The sequence below is a fragment of the Bubalus kerabau genome, chromosome 9, assembly GCF_029407905.1.
Source record: "Bubalus kerabau isolate K-KA32 ecotype Philippines breed swamp buffalo chromosome 9, PCC_UOA_SB_1v2, whole genome shotgun sequence".
Taxonomy (NCBI): Eukaryota; Metazoa; Chordata; class Mammalia; order Artiodactyla; family Bovidae; genus Bubalus; species Bubalus kerabau.
Genome location: NC_073632.1, coordinates 82,624,324 through 82,641,495, shown reverse-complemented (window position 1 = coordinate 82,641,495; position 17,172 = coordinate 82,624,324). Strand labels below are relative to the sequence as shown.

At 42.6% G+C, this 17,172-nt stretch overlaps 2 protein-coding genes across 7 annotated transcripts in view; both read left to right on the top strand.

Moving 5' to 3' along the window:
* Positions 1 to 10,741, top strand: part of MAP3K5 (mitogen-activated protein kinase kinase kinase 5) — a 227,165-nt gene extending 216,424 nt beyond the window's left edge. For both annotated transcript variants that reach the window (XM_055535729.1, XM_055535728.1), the window contains exons 27-30: positions 6,602 to 6,714; positions 7,689 to 7,801; positions 9,311 to 9,387; positions 10,123 to 10,741. In XM_055535729.1, the coding sequence (XP_055391704.1) occupies positions 6,602 to 6,714; positions 7,689 to 7,801; positions 9,311 to 9,387; positions 10,123 to 10,183 (364 nt within the window). In that variant the 3' untranslated portion in view covers positions 10,184 to 10,741. The remainder of the gene's footprint in view (positions 1 to 6,601; positions 6,715 to 7,688; positions 7,802 to 9,310; positions 9,388 to 10,122) is intronic.
* A 5,392-nt stretch (positions 10,742 to 16,133) lies between these two features.
* MAP7 (microtubule associated protein 7) overlaps positions 16,134 to 17,172 on the top strand; it is a 178,553-nt gene continuing 177,514 nt past the window's right edge. For 2 of the 5 annotated variants that reach the window (XM_055535724.1, XM_055535720.1), the window contains exon 1: positions 16,138 to 16,389. In XM_055535724.1, coding sequence (XP_055391699.1) covers positions 16,323 to 16,389 — 67 coding nt within the window. In that variant the 5' untranslated portion in view covers positions 16,138 to 16,322. Of the gene's footprint in view, positions 16,390 to 17,172 lie in introns of all 5 variants that reach the window. The other 3 variants (XM_055535722.1, XM_055535725.1, XM_055535723.1) reach the window with 3 other exon arrangements.

The window sequence follows — 17,172 nt, the reverse complement described above, 5'->3', positions numbered from 1 at the left end:
AGATAGCCGAAAGACAAGAAAGAGAGTCTGCGATATTGAGACCTGTGACTTGGAGTATCAGGTTCTTCCAGGAGAGGAAGAGCTCTGTTCTTAAGGAGATAAAACTAATGGTTCAAAAGTTTTTCATTTTAGAACCTTGAAACAATGATCCATTGACCACATTTATTATTTTATTTTAAATATGCTGTATCATATCTGGAGTTTAATTTTTCCTTGTGAATTTGATAACACAGAACTCACATGATCAGGTTATTAAGTGAACAGGAAATATGTTCTTGTGCTTCACAAGATGTTGACACAGTTCAAGGTCTGAATCTTTATGATTTATAGCTTCCTGTGCTGGTTACCGTTGACATGTGGGCAACTGACTTTATGACTTTGGGTTGACAGGGAAAACTTTTTTATTATTTATATTTTTGGAGTGAATCAATAAACATTGTTCAAATATTTAGAAACCTTAGTTGAAAATCCAAGTTATTCACCAGGGAGATAAAAATATTTTATTTCTGGTCATAAGTTTGGGTTCTTAATAAGCTTGAATACCAAGCTTGTATGAGTAGTACCAACCAACCTTATCCTATATTTAGAAACTTGAATTTTAGTTGCACGATTCAGTAAATCCATACTTAGCTTCTACAGTTTACATACAGAAATGTTTCTGAATAAAGGGAAAGTGGCTTTCTTGTTTCTGTATCCTGGATTTTTAAAAAAAATATTGATTTATTTATTTGGCAACATCAGGTCTCAGTTGCTGCACATGGAATCTTTGTTGGGTCACATGGGATCTCTCATTGTGATGCATGGCCTCAGTAGTTGTGGTGTGCGAACTCTCTAGCTTAGTAGCCCCACTACATGTGGGATCTTAGTTCCCTCACCAGGTTTCAAACCCGTGTCCCCTGCATTGCAAGCAGATTCTTAACCACTGGACCAACAGGGAAGTTCCGTTATCCCAGTCTTGTCCTCTGAAACCCACCTCTTTACTTCCCACCTGTTACTTAGTGGAAAAGAATTGGAGTCTTTCCTAAGACTTCATTTAAATCTTCATGTCCTTCATTTCCTCCTCTTCTCAAGCAATATGGGCTTCCCTCATAGCTCAGTTGGTAAAAAATCCACCTGCAATGCAGGAGACCCTGGTTCAATTCCTGGGTCAGGAAGATCCCCTGGAGAAGGGATAGGATACCCATTCCAGTATTCTTGGGCTTCCCTTGTGGCTCAGCTGATAAAGAATCCGCCTGCAATGTGGGAGACCTGGTTTCAATCTCTGGGTTGGGAAGATCCCCTGGAGAAGGGAATGTTTACCCACTCCAGTATTCTGGCCTGGAGAATTCCATGGACTGCAAAGAGTCGGACATGACTGAGCAACTTTCAGTTTCACTCAGGCAATAGTCCCATTATGAGTCTCCATCCATTAGAGCAGCTGTTGACTTTAGTCACTTCTCTTTAATTTACTCTCTGGCACCCAGTCCTGAATGGAGTTGTGTTTTTATACGCTTCTCTGATTTCTGGAAGAGGAGAGTGCACTCATGACTGTTTAGGTCCCGCCACCCAGCTCTGCCCACGGCTTCCAGACAGTAAAGCTACTTGATTTAGCAGTGAGCCAGTACATGTGCTCCTCTGGCTCCTGAACCTTCTGTGTACTTACCCTGGCTTATGTCAACAGAACATGCCTCTCCTAAGTGCAGCCTCTTCCTTCTCTCCTCAGCCCATGTGCATTACCCTGACTTACCACCCTCGTGGGCCCCACCATCTGTCCACCGTGCTTGCTCCACCCGTGGTCCCTGGGCACTGCCCTTCCCCGGTTGCTTTCTTCACATCTCTTTTCTGAGGGTGTCAGACAGCTGAGGGCCTGCTCCCCACATCTGCCCAAAGGAGTTACCATGTCTTTATTATGTTAGGATGTTGTTGCAGTTTTTACAAAGCCCACTCATTTATGTTTTCTATGTATTTACACGCACATGTATGAAATCTCTATGGTTACTGGCCTCCTTTTTTTCTTTTTCTAGTAGAATCTCCCACAGCTCCTCCATCAGCCCTAGAAAAGTGAGACAGGGCACAGCATTCACTTCATGTAGGGATCTAAAGAAAGGGCGGCTGCGTTAGGACAGGTGCCAACAAGGGCTGGTCATGTCTACACCGGACTTGTAATTGTCAGTTGAATATTACTTGATATACAGATGTATATATATTGCAAAGTAAACTTGAGGAAATGTTAATGTGTTTTTAGGAAAGGGTGTAATCCTTAGGTCAGAAATCATAAGCTTATATTTAGAATTCAGTTCAGTTCAGTTAGGATAATCACTGATGAATATCTATCCAGCTCTTGATTAATAGATCATCAATAATATTAAATAGCAGAAAGTAACAAAATAGCTTTAGGGAGCATGTTTTACTTAAATATAAAGTATATGCTTACCTAAAATGTTCTGAAAATAATTCATTTCACATAAGGAATTGCGACAATAATGCAGAGGTAGTTAAAATCTAACTCAGGAGGAGCTGACTTGTTATCTGATTTCCCTTTCCTGCAATTCTGGAATTACCCACCAACCCAGCTCCCCACCCTCACCTATTTGAGTTAAAAAATTGACCTCGTGGCTGATCCTTGCCAAATTTGTCTGGCACAGAGAGGCAGTCAATTGCCTTGGTTTCAAAGGATTTCCCGATTAACAGAAGACAAAGTAAAAACAAAACTGATGGACTGGATATGTCCTAAAAATAAATAATTTTGAAGGCTGGAATTGGGACAAATGAGGTGGCTTGTCGGTACTTTGCTTCCAACGTTAAGTTCTGGCTTTTAGGATAAAAAGGTAATACATAGTCTAAATGCGTGTGTGCTAAGTTGCTTCAGTCATGTCCAACTCTGTCACCCTATGGACCATAGCCCGCCAGGCTCCTCTCACTGTTCATGGAATTCTTCAGGCAAGAGTATTGGAGTGGGTTGCCATGCCCTCTTCCGGGGGATCTTTCTGACCCAGGGTCTCCTGCGGCTCCTGCATTGCAGGCAGACTCTTTATGGCTGAGTCACTGGGGAAGCCCATAACCTAGATAGACATATTAAATTCTAGAAAATTTCACTGTGTTCTTTGAGAAAAGCAGTAAGAATACTGCAGTATGAATACTATCGCTATTCATACTATAAATTAGCATGAAAGACAAAAATATATACCAGACCAAAAATTGCCAAATTAAAAGTTCATACTGAACTTGCTGAAACTTTCTCTGAATACCATTTGTGTTGGAGGAGATAAATCTCCCTTAATCCTGTCCTTCCTTCCTTCTTTCATTTCCTACTGCTTAATCCATTTAAGTGTGCGATGTTTAGTCCACTGCTGCCGCTGCTGCTGCTGCTAAGTCACGTCAGTCATGTCCGACTCTGTGCGACCCCAGAGACGGCAGCCCACCAGGCTCCCCCATCCCTGGGATTCTCCAGGCAAGAACACTGGAGTGGGTTGCCATTTCCTTCTCCAATGCATGAAAGTGAAGAGTGAAAGTGAAGTTGCTCAGTCGTGTCCGACTCCTAGCGACCCCATGGACTGCAGCCTACCAGGCTCCTCCATCCATGGGATTTTCCAGGCAAGAGTACTGGAGTGGGTTGCCATTGCCTTCTCCACAGTTGTCTTTAAACAAGCTGTCTTTCTGTAACCACTGTCTCTGTCTGCCTCCCATTGTTTTCTTTTTGTCTCACCTACTCACCTACTTTGCCAACAAAGGTCTGTCTAGTCAAAGCTATGGTTTTTCCATAGTGGTCAGGTATGGATGTGAAAGTTGGACTATAAAAAAAGCTGAGTGCCAAAGAATTGATGTTTTTGAGCTGTGGTGTTGGAAAAGACTCTTGAGAGTCCCTTGGACTGCAAGGAGATCAAACCAGTTAGTCCTGAAGGAAATCAGTTCTGAATATTCATTGGAAGAACTGATGCTGAAGCTGAGACTCCAGTACTTTGGCCACTGATTCAAAGAACTGACTCACTGGAAAAGACCCTGATGCTGGGAAAGATTGAAGGTGGGAGGAGAAGGGGACAACAGAGGATGAGATGGTTGGATGGTATCACTGACTCAACGGACATGAGTTTTAGTAAACTCCAGGAGTTGGTGATGGACAGGGAGGCCTGGCATGCTGCAGTCCATGGGATCACAAAGAGTCGGACACGACTGAGCGACCAAAGTGAATTGAACTGAACTCTACCTCAACCCTTCTTCTACCTGATAGCCTCCCATGTCTCTGTCCTGTGGGAAAGGGGTGGAACCTGGGGGTCAGGGAGACAAACCCTAATGAACCCTGGGAGGCCTCTTGTCCAGTGCCTGAGGCTGTAGCACAGAATAGACAGCCCTTCTTAAAGGCCAGACACTGTGTTTGGCATTCTACCTATGTGGATTCTCATCAATGATTACAGTAATCCTCTCAGAAAGTTCTACTCTTCTTTTCACAAATGAGAAAACTGAAGCCCAGAGGCATTCAGTCATTTGTCAAGGTTAACACAGAAAGCTTATGGCTGAACCAGGATACAATCCCAGGGCTGTCTCCAGTTGGACTGTGCTGCCTTCAGACCATGTCAACTGAAGCAGAAGCAAGCTTTTGGAATGGAATCTGGTCCTGAGTTAAATCTATCAGTACTCAGAAAGTAAAACAAATAGAGCTTGTTAAGAGCCATGAGACAGTATACCTTGATGATCTTATACATAATTATATTTGTTGTTCTGTCACTCAGTCATGTCCTACTCTTTGCAACACCATGGACTGCAGCACGCCAGGCTTCCCTGTCCTTCACCATCTCCTGGAGTTTGCTCAAACTCCTGTCCGTTGAGTCAGTGATGCCATCCAACCATCTTATCCTCTATCATCCCCTTTTCCTCCTGCCTTCAATTATTCCCAGCATCAGGGTATTTTCAAATGAGTCAGCTCTTTGCATCAGGTGGTCAAAGTATTGGAGTTTCAGCTTCAGTATCAGTCCTTCCAATAAATATTCAGGGTTGATTTCCTTTAGGATGGACTGATTTGATTTCCATGCAGTCCAAGGGATGCTCAAGAGTCACCACAGTTCAAAAGCATCAATTCTTTGGTGCTCAGTCTTCTTTATGGTCCAACTCTCACATCCATACATGACTACTGGAAAAACCATAGCTTTGGCTATGTGGATTCTTTTGGTGGCTCAGACGGTAAAGAGTCTGCCTGCAATGCAGGAGACCCGAGTTCAATCCCTGGGTCAGGAAGATCTCCTGGAGAAGGAAATGGCAACCCACTGCAGTATTCTTGCCTGGAAAATCCCATGGACAGAGGAGCTGGGGGGTGGCGGGGGGGTGGGGGTGGAGGGTGGAGTACTACAGTCCATGGGGTCACAGAGTCGGACGCGACTGATGAACTTCACTTTCACTTTGTCAGCAAAGTAATGTCTCTGCTTTTTAATACACTGTCTAAATTTGTCATAGCTTTTCTTCCAAGGAGCGCATCTTTTAATTTCATGGCTGCAAATACTATCTGCAGAGATTTTTGGAGCCCAAGAAAATAAAAGTCTGTCACTGTTTCCATTGTTTCCCCATCTATCTTAAAGTATTACAATTCTGAATTCAAGTTACTCAAAGATAGTTTTCTAAAAACTCAGAACATCTCTCTTCACAACTTGGAATATTTTCCCAGTAATGGGAATGGTGAATGGCTTACCACTTGGCTGTCAGTTGTGCCATGAACCTTTCATGGGTAAGAACCATGTAACATAATACTTCTTATTTCTTTGGAGCATGTATCAGATACCAATGGGGAACTGAATGTACCAGGAACACAGCTATGGTTTTACTCAGTTCATTGCTCCCCTTAGAAGGCAGAAAAATAACAGTAACAAACACAACAACCCAAGCAATCTTCATTAACATAGTGAGGACTGATTATGTGCCAGGTACTGTTGGTGACCTCCCCTATAGTTGTGAAGTGAAAGTGTTAGTCGCTCAGTCATATCCAATGCTTTGCGACCGCATGGACCGTAACCCACCAGGCTCCTCCATCCATGGAATTCTCCAGGCAAGAATACTGGAGTGGGTTGCCATTCCCTTCTCCAGGGAATCTTCCTGACCCAGGGATCAAACCCGGGTCTCCTGCATTGCAGGTGGATTCTTTACTGTCTGAACCACCAGGAAAGAGTTACTTCTCAAATTTTCATAGTTTAAAAGAAAGTGAGTACCTTTCTTCTTTGCATTCATTGCCTATTGTATTACCCGTGTTGACCAACTTTTTTGATGAGGGGCTATGCAGGTAAACACCATATATTAATTTGTTTGCCATTATGGTCATAAAAGGAAACAGAACAACATCTCTGAAGAGTCTGTCAGCCAGTTAGGGGTGCAAGTTTTAAATTCTTGTCTGGAAGCACACTTTCTAGAGCTTTGCTTCTCAACTTGGATGTCTGTGGATCTGGGAGCTTATTACATATGCAGAGACTCAGAGCTCCCTACCCACCCCTGCTCCCCAGCCAGCTGCTGGATCAGAATCTGCATTTCAATAAAACCCCAGGATGTCTGTGTTCATTATAGCTTGAGAACCCTTGTCTAGAAGGTCATTCTGTGGCTGCTCCCACTTCATTATCCTGCCAACCAATATAATTTCCTTCTGCAGATTACTGGAAGAATTGGTTCAGAAAGAGAAAGAATTACAAGCACTCCTTCATCAAGCTATTGAAGAGAAAGACCAAGAAATTAAACACCTGAAGCTTAAGTCCCAACCAATAGGTGAATAGCAGAAAATTTTAAAGTAATACTGTTCAACCAAACTGCCACAGAAAACTAGAAAGCCAACAGGCAAACTTTATATCATGGCTTATTCAGCATCTGTCACTTGTACCACAACTACAAGCAGAGATTGCTGTACAAAAATTTCCAATTCTTAATTGTAGCCAACCATTATTTCTTACAAGTACAGTAAAAATGATTCATAATTATCTTTTCCTGAGATTATATATTATTGAGGTAAATAGGGATCTCCGCTTTTTTGTGTTTATTTCTTTTTAAGGATTTCACAGTGAAATTACTAGAATAATATAATACTATTTTTGTCATTTTGCAATTGTATTCTATGTATTCTAGTGTTTTATAATTTGACAAGGCTTAAGTAGAATAAAGATAAAGCAATAGCAAGTCATAAGTTGAATATACTTTAATAAAATTTTTGTCAATTATATCTCAGGTTTTTTTTTTTTTCTAAGTCATAGATTGGAACTTTAAAGAAATCTATTCTTTGAGAAATTGGGGATGAAAGATAATCTTTAGGCAATCTTATTTAGCCCATTTAGAGGAAAAGAAAAATCGTTATTTTTTGTTCAGATATATGGTCCTTCCATATTACTGCAACTAGTGGAAAAAGAGATTATTCTATGGTTCTCTGCTAATTATGCTCATCTTTGTTGCCTGAAAAACATACAGTACAATTTTGATGCATCATTTTATTCTAAGAGGCTATAAAATTGATATGAAACCACAAGGTGGAAGTATCATTAATTATTGTTAGTGACTCTCCACTGACTAGTATATTAAGCAGCCTTAAAGAGTTGGATTTATATTATCTTGTAGACTGCCAATCTCAATGGTTTCTATTAATTATACTGTGATGGAGAAAAGTCTGCTAAAGTATCAGTAAATGTTGACTATCAAATGACCTCTGAAGCTAAGAATGTCCCTCCTTATCCCCCACCCCAATTCTGTTCTAGATGTTCCTGGGTTGCCTGGGTGTCACTCCAGTTCTCCTGGCACAAACACCGAAGATTCGGAACTTACTGACTGGCTGAGAGAGAACGGAGCTGATGAAGACACTATAAGTCTGGTAAAGAAAACATTCTATGAGACAAATATTTTTTCATTTGTTTCCTAATGCTGAGTGACTACTATGTGCCAGCACAGGTGAGACACTGGTGAGAAACTAACCCAGCCCTGCCTTCCTGAGGCTCACAGACTAGGGTAGGCAGACGATAATCAAAGAATTCCACATGTACAAATATAATTATGTCCTGGTCAAGTCTGTAAAGGCAAGGTTATCAGGTATTAGGAGACAGAGGGAGGGAGAAGTTGGGGAAGGTTCTTTGAAAAGATGATTGGCGAGCTGGAGTCTAAAGGAAGACTTAGGAATAAACTGTATGTCTGTTCTGGGATGGGGGAAAGACAAAGAGGGAAAATCATTCGGAGTGGAGGACAGAGACAGTGAGGCAGACAAAAGCTCTGTGGTCCAGAACCCATAAGGATTTTTATGCTGTTTAATTGAAAATAAAGAAGAATAGGAAAAATCAAGACAAGAACTAAAAGGAAAAAGTTCTTCTGCTTCTCATTCTTTCTCTCGTTTTTTAACTCTTAAATTCTCATGTGACATTCTTAGACTCCACTGGGCAGCAGCTATTTATTGCTACTTAATAAAATAGACTAGTTAGTGAACTTATATCAGAAACAAACACTTTCTATACAAACTATATTATATAGGGAACTTTTGTAGTTAGCATGAATATATTTCTTTATGTTGTAAGATCACATATATGTGCAGTAAGAGGCTATATTTTTATTATTTTATAGAAATAATAAATAGTTTATATAAATAGGAAATATATTACTTATTTTAATACAGTATTATGTTGATTTCAGTTTTATATTTAAATTTTTTAAATGACTAAGAAAAAAGATGAATTTCTCTTGGCGTGATAATTTATTAGATCACTTAATAAAATTTAAGAGTCTCCTTAGAAATCTTCAAGCAAATTACAAAAATTAAAAGGATTTTCTCACCTTTGGGAAAAATTTATCCAATCAAATTTTCCAAAATATTTCCCCCTCTAACTTAGACTCAAATAAAAATTAAGGAGTAGTCATTGATGACACACTAAATCACTGACCTTTTTGAAAGATTTAAAATTAAAAGCTTCACTTAAATTGAGGATTCTGATTTTGTAGTAAGTATCGGAAAGTTTTCCGAAATTAAGTGTAAACAACACATTTTACCCACTGGGAAAAAATTAAGCTAAAAAGCACTAAACCTTTTAAATACAAACATTATCTTATAAGCAGCAGATGTAATTACAAGCAAGTTTTATCTATTCATCAGAAGACCAATCAGAAGTACTGTGTTCCTTGTCATCTTTCTGCTCCTAGAAGTCGTATGGATGTAATTCTTTGTAATTATTTTGTAATGGGGGGACTTTTTTCTAATAATTCCAAAAGATTATGTCTTTACTGAATTTCCTTTTAGATTTATTTTTCATTATTGCCAATGTTTACATTATGGATAGTTTGCTACTTATGGAAGTGCATAAGACATCTTACTTTTGTGTGTATTTTACTTTCTCCACAGTTTTTGGCTGAGGATTATTCATTAATGGATGTTCTCTACTATGTTACACGTGATGATTTAAAATGCCTGAGACTAAGGTACCACTTTTCTTTCTGTTCAGTCTTATCATGATGGAAAGAGCACTGGGCTGAGATCAAGAAGCCTGGGGCCCTTCCCAGCTGATTGCTAACTAGCTCTAACTAGCTGTCCGGTCTTGGGTAGAGTACTTGAGTTCTCAGCTGCTCTGAGTAACCTGAGTTGCTTGGACCAGGCTATTATTGGGAGCACTAATAACCAATATGTCCATATTAGGAAATGCAAATCAGCCAGAAGAATTTCTTGATAACATATCAGATTAAGACCATGCAGATATCTTAAAGCTGATATTTTAAACCAAATGCTCTAATTTGGTTCATGATCATATCACACTTATTAAAAATACCATGATGAGGTGCTGATTTGCCATCCAAATAACATGGTATAATCTAAACACAGTTTCTTACAAAAATTTGTTGTCTCCGTCAGGCCAAGCACATCTATATATAATAGATATAACTATTACTCCTATCCACCTCTAGAAAGACACATTTCAAAAGTGCTGAAAATCTAAAATGATGCTTTGGGCTCTGGTTGTCTGTGGGAGTGGAGAATGAAAGGCATGTGGAGGGGTGAGGAGAAAATATATACAAAAAGAATACATCAGGACTGACAAACCTTTGGGATCTTCATGTTCTGATCAGAGCTGCTGAAAACTAAGAAGTCACTTTCATATTGCAAGGGCGCTGTTTTCAAGTGAAGCCATCTCTTCACTGTGTTCTTGTGTCTTTACACAGGGGCGGGATGCTGTGCACACTGTGGAAAGCCATCACTGACTTCCGAGACAAACAGGCTTGACTGTCACTCAGTTTGTTTCCAACTTCCTGTGGAGACTCTAAAAATGAATATAGACCTGATCTTCTTCTAGGAGAGGGAGAATCAAAGGGACAGGAGAAAGAAGCTGCACTTTAAATCCAGTATTTGTTTACTCGTGTTAAAAAAAGAATAGATGAAATACACTGAAATTTCCTAACTGTTTCTGTTTCTATGATTCATGAGGACTCTTTATAAAGACTCTCAAAATAATCCCAAACACTGTGATGTTTGGGATTATTTTGGTCTGAACATTTTTATGAAAATATTTTTAATTCAGCAGCTATAATAACTCAGCCAAATGTTTATTTCACACGAAACAGATAGAACATTTCATGTGATTGTGCATCACTGGAACAAAACCAAAATGTGACCATAACTTTTTAGGCTTATGTGTGTTTGTATTACACCCTGATCATCTGAGTAGAAGTGTGTGATTTGGATTATTGTGTAAAGTTTATGGGTTGTTTTTTTTTTTAAGTGTGCAGAATCTGAGAGCAGTGGTTTTTACTTACCTGTATTAATTGTAATATTAACTCTATTTTGTAACTTAAGTTTCTGGTCTAGAGTACATTCGTTGGAGTCATTTATGTACTACTGGACTGTACCAGTTGCACCTGCCTGAATCCTAGTAATGTTAGCTTGTTCTAAAGCTATCCCTTGTGTCATATTTACTCTACAAAGTAAAAAAGACTCTCAAAATACTGTTTTGATAAATTCTAAAGCATTTGTATTTTGTTTTGGCAATCTAGATAATTACTGTGTCGAAATTCTAACTGTTCTTTCAGCTCTCACATTAAATAGAATCTGTCTTCTCTTCAAGTATTCAAATAGCAACTTGATGTCCACATCATTCCTTGGGGCTCCTGAGTGGTAAGAGAGAGAGGACATGGAAAACAGAATAAAAGAAACTCAGTGGCTTTTTCTCAAGACCCCAAGTTACCTTGGATGACTGACTACTGTGGATCTCAAGGGGTCTGCAAATAGCACCCCACTGGGGAACACTGCATTTTCTGTCTCCTTAATTTTAGTTCTCATATTTGAGGTGAATGTTTTTATATTAAGCTGGATATATATTATATTTTATGACTGCCCACATGAATAGGATGAAGTCTGAAGCTCCTAGATGGATGAATGACATAAACAACTTTCTTAAATACAGAGGAACTTGTTTATTATGCAATATAGAAATAACAGAGCTGATCTTGTATCATGATTTGATCCGTATAGAACAGTCTTTAATAAAACAGGTAGTCATCTTTATTTTTATGTGAAAATCAGCATACAGTATATGTTTTACATATTGCATTAGACTATGCAAAAGTTCTCACCAGTATGTTCCTATTTGATACTTGCAACAACACAGCTGCATTTTTTTCTTCCATCCCAATCCTGAGAACAGTCCTGTGTCCTATGGAGAAATCTCGAAGGAGGTGAGGTATAAATGAAATCATAAATCATTTCACTCACACTTAAAGACAGGAGAACTTGTTTATCAAGCCACAGTTCATATCCCCACCTGTAATGGTTAAGTGCTTCTTTTAAAACCATATATATATATACACATACACACACACATCAAGCTACCTATCTTGAGCCACCTCTTTAATGATGTAATCTCCTCTTGGGATCTCCCTCCTACCCTATGTAGTAGTAGTGCTCAGTAGCTCAGCCGTGTCCAACTCTTTTGTGACCCCATAAACTGCAGGCCACAGGCTCCTCTGTCCATGGGATTATCCCAGAAAGAATAGAATACTGGAGTGGGTTACCATTTCCTACCCTGTACCTATGGGCAAATGTTTCTCTATACCTATATATGGTTCATAATATATTCCTAGACTAGCATCCTTGAGGTTTTTTCAGAATTCTGGGCCTTAGTCACAAAATAAGGCAATTCCATTATAGCTCAATTTCCATGAAAGTTTTGCACTGAAAGGCCTTTGGCATCGATCAAGGCCAGTGATTCTCAACCCAGCTTCATGTTAACATGATCTGGACACTTAAAAATATATATTGATACCACCATCTCAGAGAAACTGTTGTTACTGGTTTGGGGTAGGGCCCAGAGGTCTTTTTACAAAGCTCTACAGATAATTTAAGGCTTCCTTGGTGGCTCAGTGGTAAAGAATCTGCCTTCAGTGCAGGAGATGCAGGTTCAATTCCTGGGTTGGGAAGACCCCCTGGAGAAGGAAATGGCAACCTGCTCCTGTATTTTTGCATGGTAAATCCCTTGGATAGAGGAGCCTGGCGGGTTACAGTCATGGGGTTGCAAAAGAATCAGTCAGACATGACTTAGCAACTAAACAACAACAGATAATTTAACAATAGAAACAGCAGTACATGCAGTAAGCGCTATAGTTGCATCGAACTGCCAGAGAGGGTCAAGAGAGGCTTTACAGCAAAGTGAAGGTCCAGAGCTGAGCCTAGAAAAATTTTTGTAGCAAAATAGATTCACATGGGTGCCAAGGGCAGACTCAAAAATAGATCCAATGTTTCTTTTAAACCACAGTTTGACCTCTTTCTCCTAGTTCTGTTATTGCATATTGTGTTTCTTTCATTCCCAAGCTATCACATGACACAGTTTGGCAAAGAGGAATTAACTGTGAACCCACTCGAAGGCCTACTGTGTGTGAGGTGCTGTAGCAGCAGGAGAGATAGACACGAAGCCCATCAGGTTCAGAATGCAGGCACGTGTGTCATTGAGGACATCTGCAGCCTGTCAACAGATCAAATAATTGATGGCTCCAGACTTTATGGACACCTACAGAGAAAGAGAAGACAAAGCCCCTGCCACCAAGTCATTCGTATCAGATTGAAGAGGCAGATGTGCAGTAACAAACTACATCTGGTCTATGTTAAAGGCTGGACAAGTTACAAGTACAGAAGACCGTGGAGAAGTTCAGAGGACCAGATTGCCAAGAGACCCAGGGCAGGTGGAATAAGTCTCACTGAGTTGGTGGACCTCAACCTGGGCCTTGGAAGAAAGGAAGTATTAAATTACTTAGGACTGGAGAAGTCATTCTGGCAAACAGCTCCAAGAACAAAGGCAGAAAGAGATTTTCAAGGTGTTCTAGAGAAAGTGAACAACTTTCATATTGCACTAAAGCATACACAAATTTTAACTCATTTTAACTCTTACTTGGCTGGAAATATGAATTATACAGTTGAAAAGTGGAAATGGGATAGGAGAGCTCAGGATGTAATTGGGGGATGGTCAGGGAGGGAAGTGAAGTTAGTATTTAGTTATGTAGAAATGGGGAATCTAAGTTTTCTGAGTAAGGTGTGTGTGTGTCTTGGTAAAGTTGTGTTGGGTAAATTAGAGGGAATGGAAATTGGACAGAGCAGTTCAGAAACTTTAAGATGTGAATGAGGGTCTAGTGGAAGCTACAGAGTGATACGAAGTGAGAGGGTGGAATTAAAACAATGAATTGACAAAATTTTGGAACCCTGATTTGGGCAGTGATGAAGATGTTGAACCTACATGAGTAGGAGAATTCAAAAATAGGCAAGTTTGGGGCGGGGGTGCTGGTCTGGGGACCTGTTGAATTAATGTCAGGGCATCCTGCTAGAATGTGCATGAAAAGAGAACATGCTAGAGTGTCCAGAGACCATTGAGGATGTATTGGTGGAAGTCAGGACTGAAGTCAGGGTATAGATTCTCGATTTAGGAGTCATTTGGATGAAGATAACAGTAGATGAGGGCTGTCAGAAATAGAATAGAGATAGAAAGGTTATGGCCTAAGATTTGGGGAGGAGGCAGGTTTGGGGATAAGTTGAGAAGGAGGAAGAATTTAAGTCCACAAAACAGACAAAAGAATTGATCACAGAGGAGTGAGAAACATCAGGCCAGTAGGGTAAGCCATGAGGAAAACAGTCAGGCTTGAGTGCTGCAGAAAGTCTAGGGGAATACAGATCAAAATAATGGAATTTGATTTTGTGACCAAGAAAGCTTTTACAGACAGATAAGAAAGACCACAGCCAGTTAAACAAAGATAATAAGCTGATGGCGGCACAAAGTCCACATATTCATCCCCTTTGGTGAACAAAATGTATGACGAGATTTGGCAGGGTGGGAAGTCAAAGGATGAAATTTTCAGAATCAGAGAGCCCTGAATGTATTTGTTGGGGCAGAGCCCCTTGAGTGGGGAGGCGTTTGGGGAGTAGGGATAAGGGAGAGATGAGGTTTCAGAGGAGGCAGGAGGGGGAGTGAGTGGCCTGAGGACATCCAGCTCCTCCCCTGGAAAAGGGAGTCAGGATGATTCGGCATGGTTTTGAGTTGGATATGGGCACTCAGGACAGATGGCTTCTGTGTTCTCAGTAAAGTACAACATGAAATACAATGTGGTGGGGTGACATTTAACAGATGTCATCCTTCCTGCAGTCACCCAACAGTCCACTCTGTTACAAACACTGCATAGGGTCTGGAATACAGAGTCTGTACAGGGCCTAAGTGCAGAATTTTGGTGTGTTTCTTGTTGCATTTATTTTTGTGTAACTTGTGACAAACTGAAACCTAAGTTATCAAAAGAATGGGAGAAGGAATGAGCACAGACAGAAATAAAAACCAAACACACATACAAATAAACACACCAATAAGTCTTCACTTTGGGGAGGGGAGGAAGTCAAAGAAAGAACTCATTGGTTCACTTAAGTAAATAGTATAGCAGAAGATTGAAAACAAACGGCCTCCTTTTCCTAAGGAGGATTCTTGATTTTTTTTTTCTTTCAGAGAATTCAGAGTCTTTCTGATGTTCAAAGGAAAGTGTGTTAGACCCTGATGACTTAATTTATTAAAAAATACCTTTGGTTGGACCCAAGCTGAGGTCTAAAACCACCACCTGATGCTTAATTTTCATTGATTAGAAGGGCGCTAAGAGTGATCTGAATGTGATTTAGGAAGGTCACACTGCCAAATGATCAGTTTGCCTAGTCTACTAGAGAAATGGCACCGAGGGAAAATCCATAACTACAAACCGCAGCACGTGTCCCTTAATGAAAACCTCTACCTAATCAGCCAATGAATGACCCAGTAAACCAAATAAAACCAGTCCATTCCTGGGCTCAGAGTGGCAGGATGTGCATGCAAGGATGGTGCGAGTTGTCACCCTACCAAGAAATCCAACACTGTTCTCAGACACGCTTGGGCTCCGCTAGATTCTGCTGAAGTCCTTGAGAGGATTTTAAACTGTTGGGAGCTTGTGACTTGTGTTCAGCCAACCAAGGCTGTGGGACTGCATCTCTGTGTAACCAGGTAGAACTGATCTCTGCTCCATTTTGTTCCTTTATGTTTCCATTTATACAGGTTACTTCCCCCCCCTCCCCCCAGCATTTGTTGCTTAACGTTTATTTGCGAGCAGAAATTGATGTCTCTGCAGCTAATAATCTGTTTCTTAAAAAAGAAAGAAATTGTTGCCTACTGCTTTTTCCCCTGGTCTTCCGGAGCCAGCCACGAGTCACAAGGTAAGCTGCTAATCGGAAGTCAAGAATAAGAAAAGCTACATCATTGGGCACAAAGTTGTGTTCCCTAGGGAACATCAGATACAGAAGCCTGGTGAAAAGACAGGTCGTCGGCAGTTTAGTGCTAAAACGCAGATGAAGACTGGGCCCCTGAGTCGAATCCAGCCCGTGTAGTCCGGCTTTCCACGTGGCATCATAGTCTTCGGAGGCTGTCACCATGAACCCCAGCCCTGGCGAGTCTAACATTGATAAGGCTGCCTCGGAGCTCAGAGAGGGATAGAGCCTTCCGGAGGCTCTCGCCTCATTTCGACGGATCCTCAGAGCGTCCCAGTTCCTAGCGCCACCAAGCGTCCCCGAACCCCCTGCAGACCTCGAGGAGCCGGGCAGCCGGGACCAGAAGCTCGCAGCCCAGGTTGCCTGACTCCGCCCACTGCTCTGGTTGCGGAAACCCAGCCGTCAGCCGGAGCGGCTGCCACGCCGTACCTGCCCACGAGGGGGCGCGCCGGGTGCAGGCCGCCGCGGGCTCGGGAGCGCTCGCTCCCTCCTTCCTCCGCCCTTCCCTGACGGCGCTCACCTGTCTGGGCCGCGGGCCGGGAGGCGGGGGGCCGGCGGGAGCTAAGCCGAGGAAGAGGGCGGAGCGGCTCTCCGGGCGCGTCATCGGAGCACCATGGCGGACCTGGGAGCGGGCGGCGACAGCCACACGGGCGGCGATGGCGTCGCGCAGAGCGAAACAGGTGACTGAGCTGCGGGGGCAGGTGGGGGTCGGCGGGCGCGGGCGGGAGGGCGGCCAGCGGGGCTGCGGGGCTCGCGTGGGGCCGGCGCTCCCCTCCCCCGCCCGGCCGCGGCCCGGAACGGCCGGCTCGGAACGCGCTGGCCCTCCGCCCTCCGCCGCCGCGCGTCAATCGCGCGGCCCCGGCGCCCAAGTTCGCTGGCGCCCGGCCGCAGCCAGGGCCGCCCCTCTCGCGCTCCAGCTCGACTTCCCCCAACAGGTGGAAGCGCGCCAGGGAGCGCGGGCGGGAGGAGGAAATGGGGAGACGCCGGTCCTCCTCTCCCACCTGCCAGTCAGGGTCTAATTCGGTTGAATGGGGAAATCCTGTTCCCTCAACCAAACCACCAGCCGGAAAATCCTTGTCCAGGTGCGGCTCGCAGGATTATCCTTTTCTGCGCAAACCTCGCTTTAACTGGCGCACCGGGTGCCGGGGTCGCCCGACGCGGTGGACGCAGCCCAGCGCTCCGGAGCGATTGTCCTGGGGTCCGCAGTTACAACGTTGGTCACGAGAAGACTGAGATCGGGGGGTTGGGAAGCAGGGGGCTGCTTTCGGGATGGTGGAGGCCTGCGGGTGCTGGTGGGGGTCTCAGAGATTTGCTAACTTGAAAGGATCCTCAAGAGTTCATGTTTTCCGTCAGTGCCCCAACCATAGGTGGGAACGTCGTCTCGGCCCCTCCGAGCGTTGTACAGAGGAACCCCTCTCCCTCCACTTCCAAGCCGCGGTCGGGGGCAGGAGCTCACATCCCTG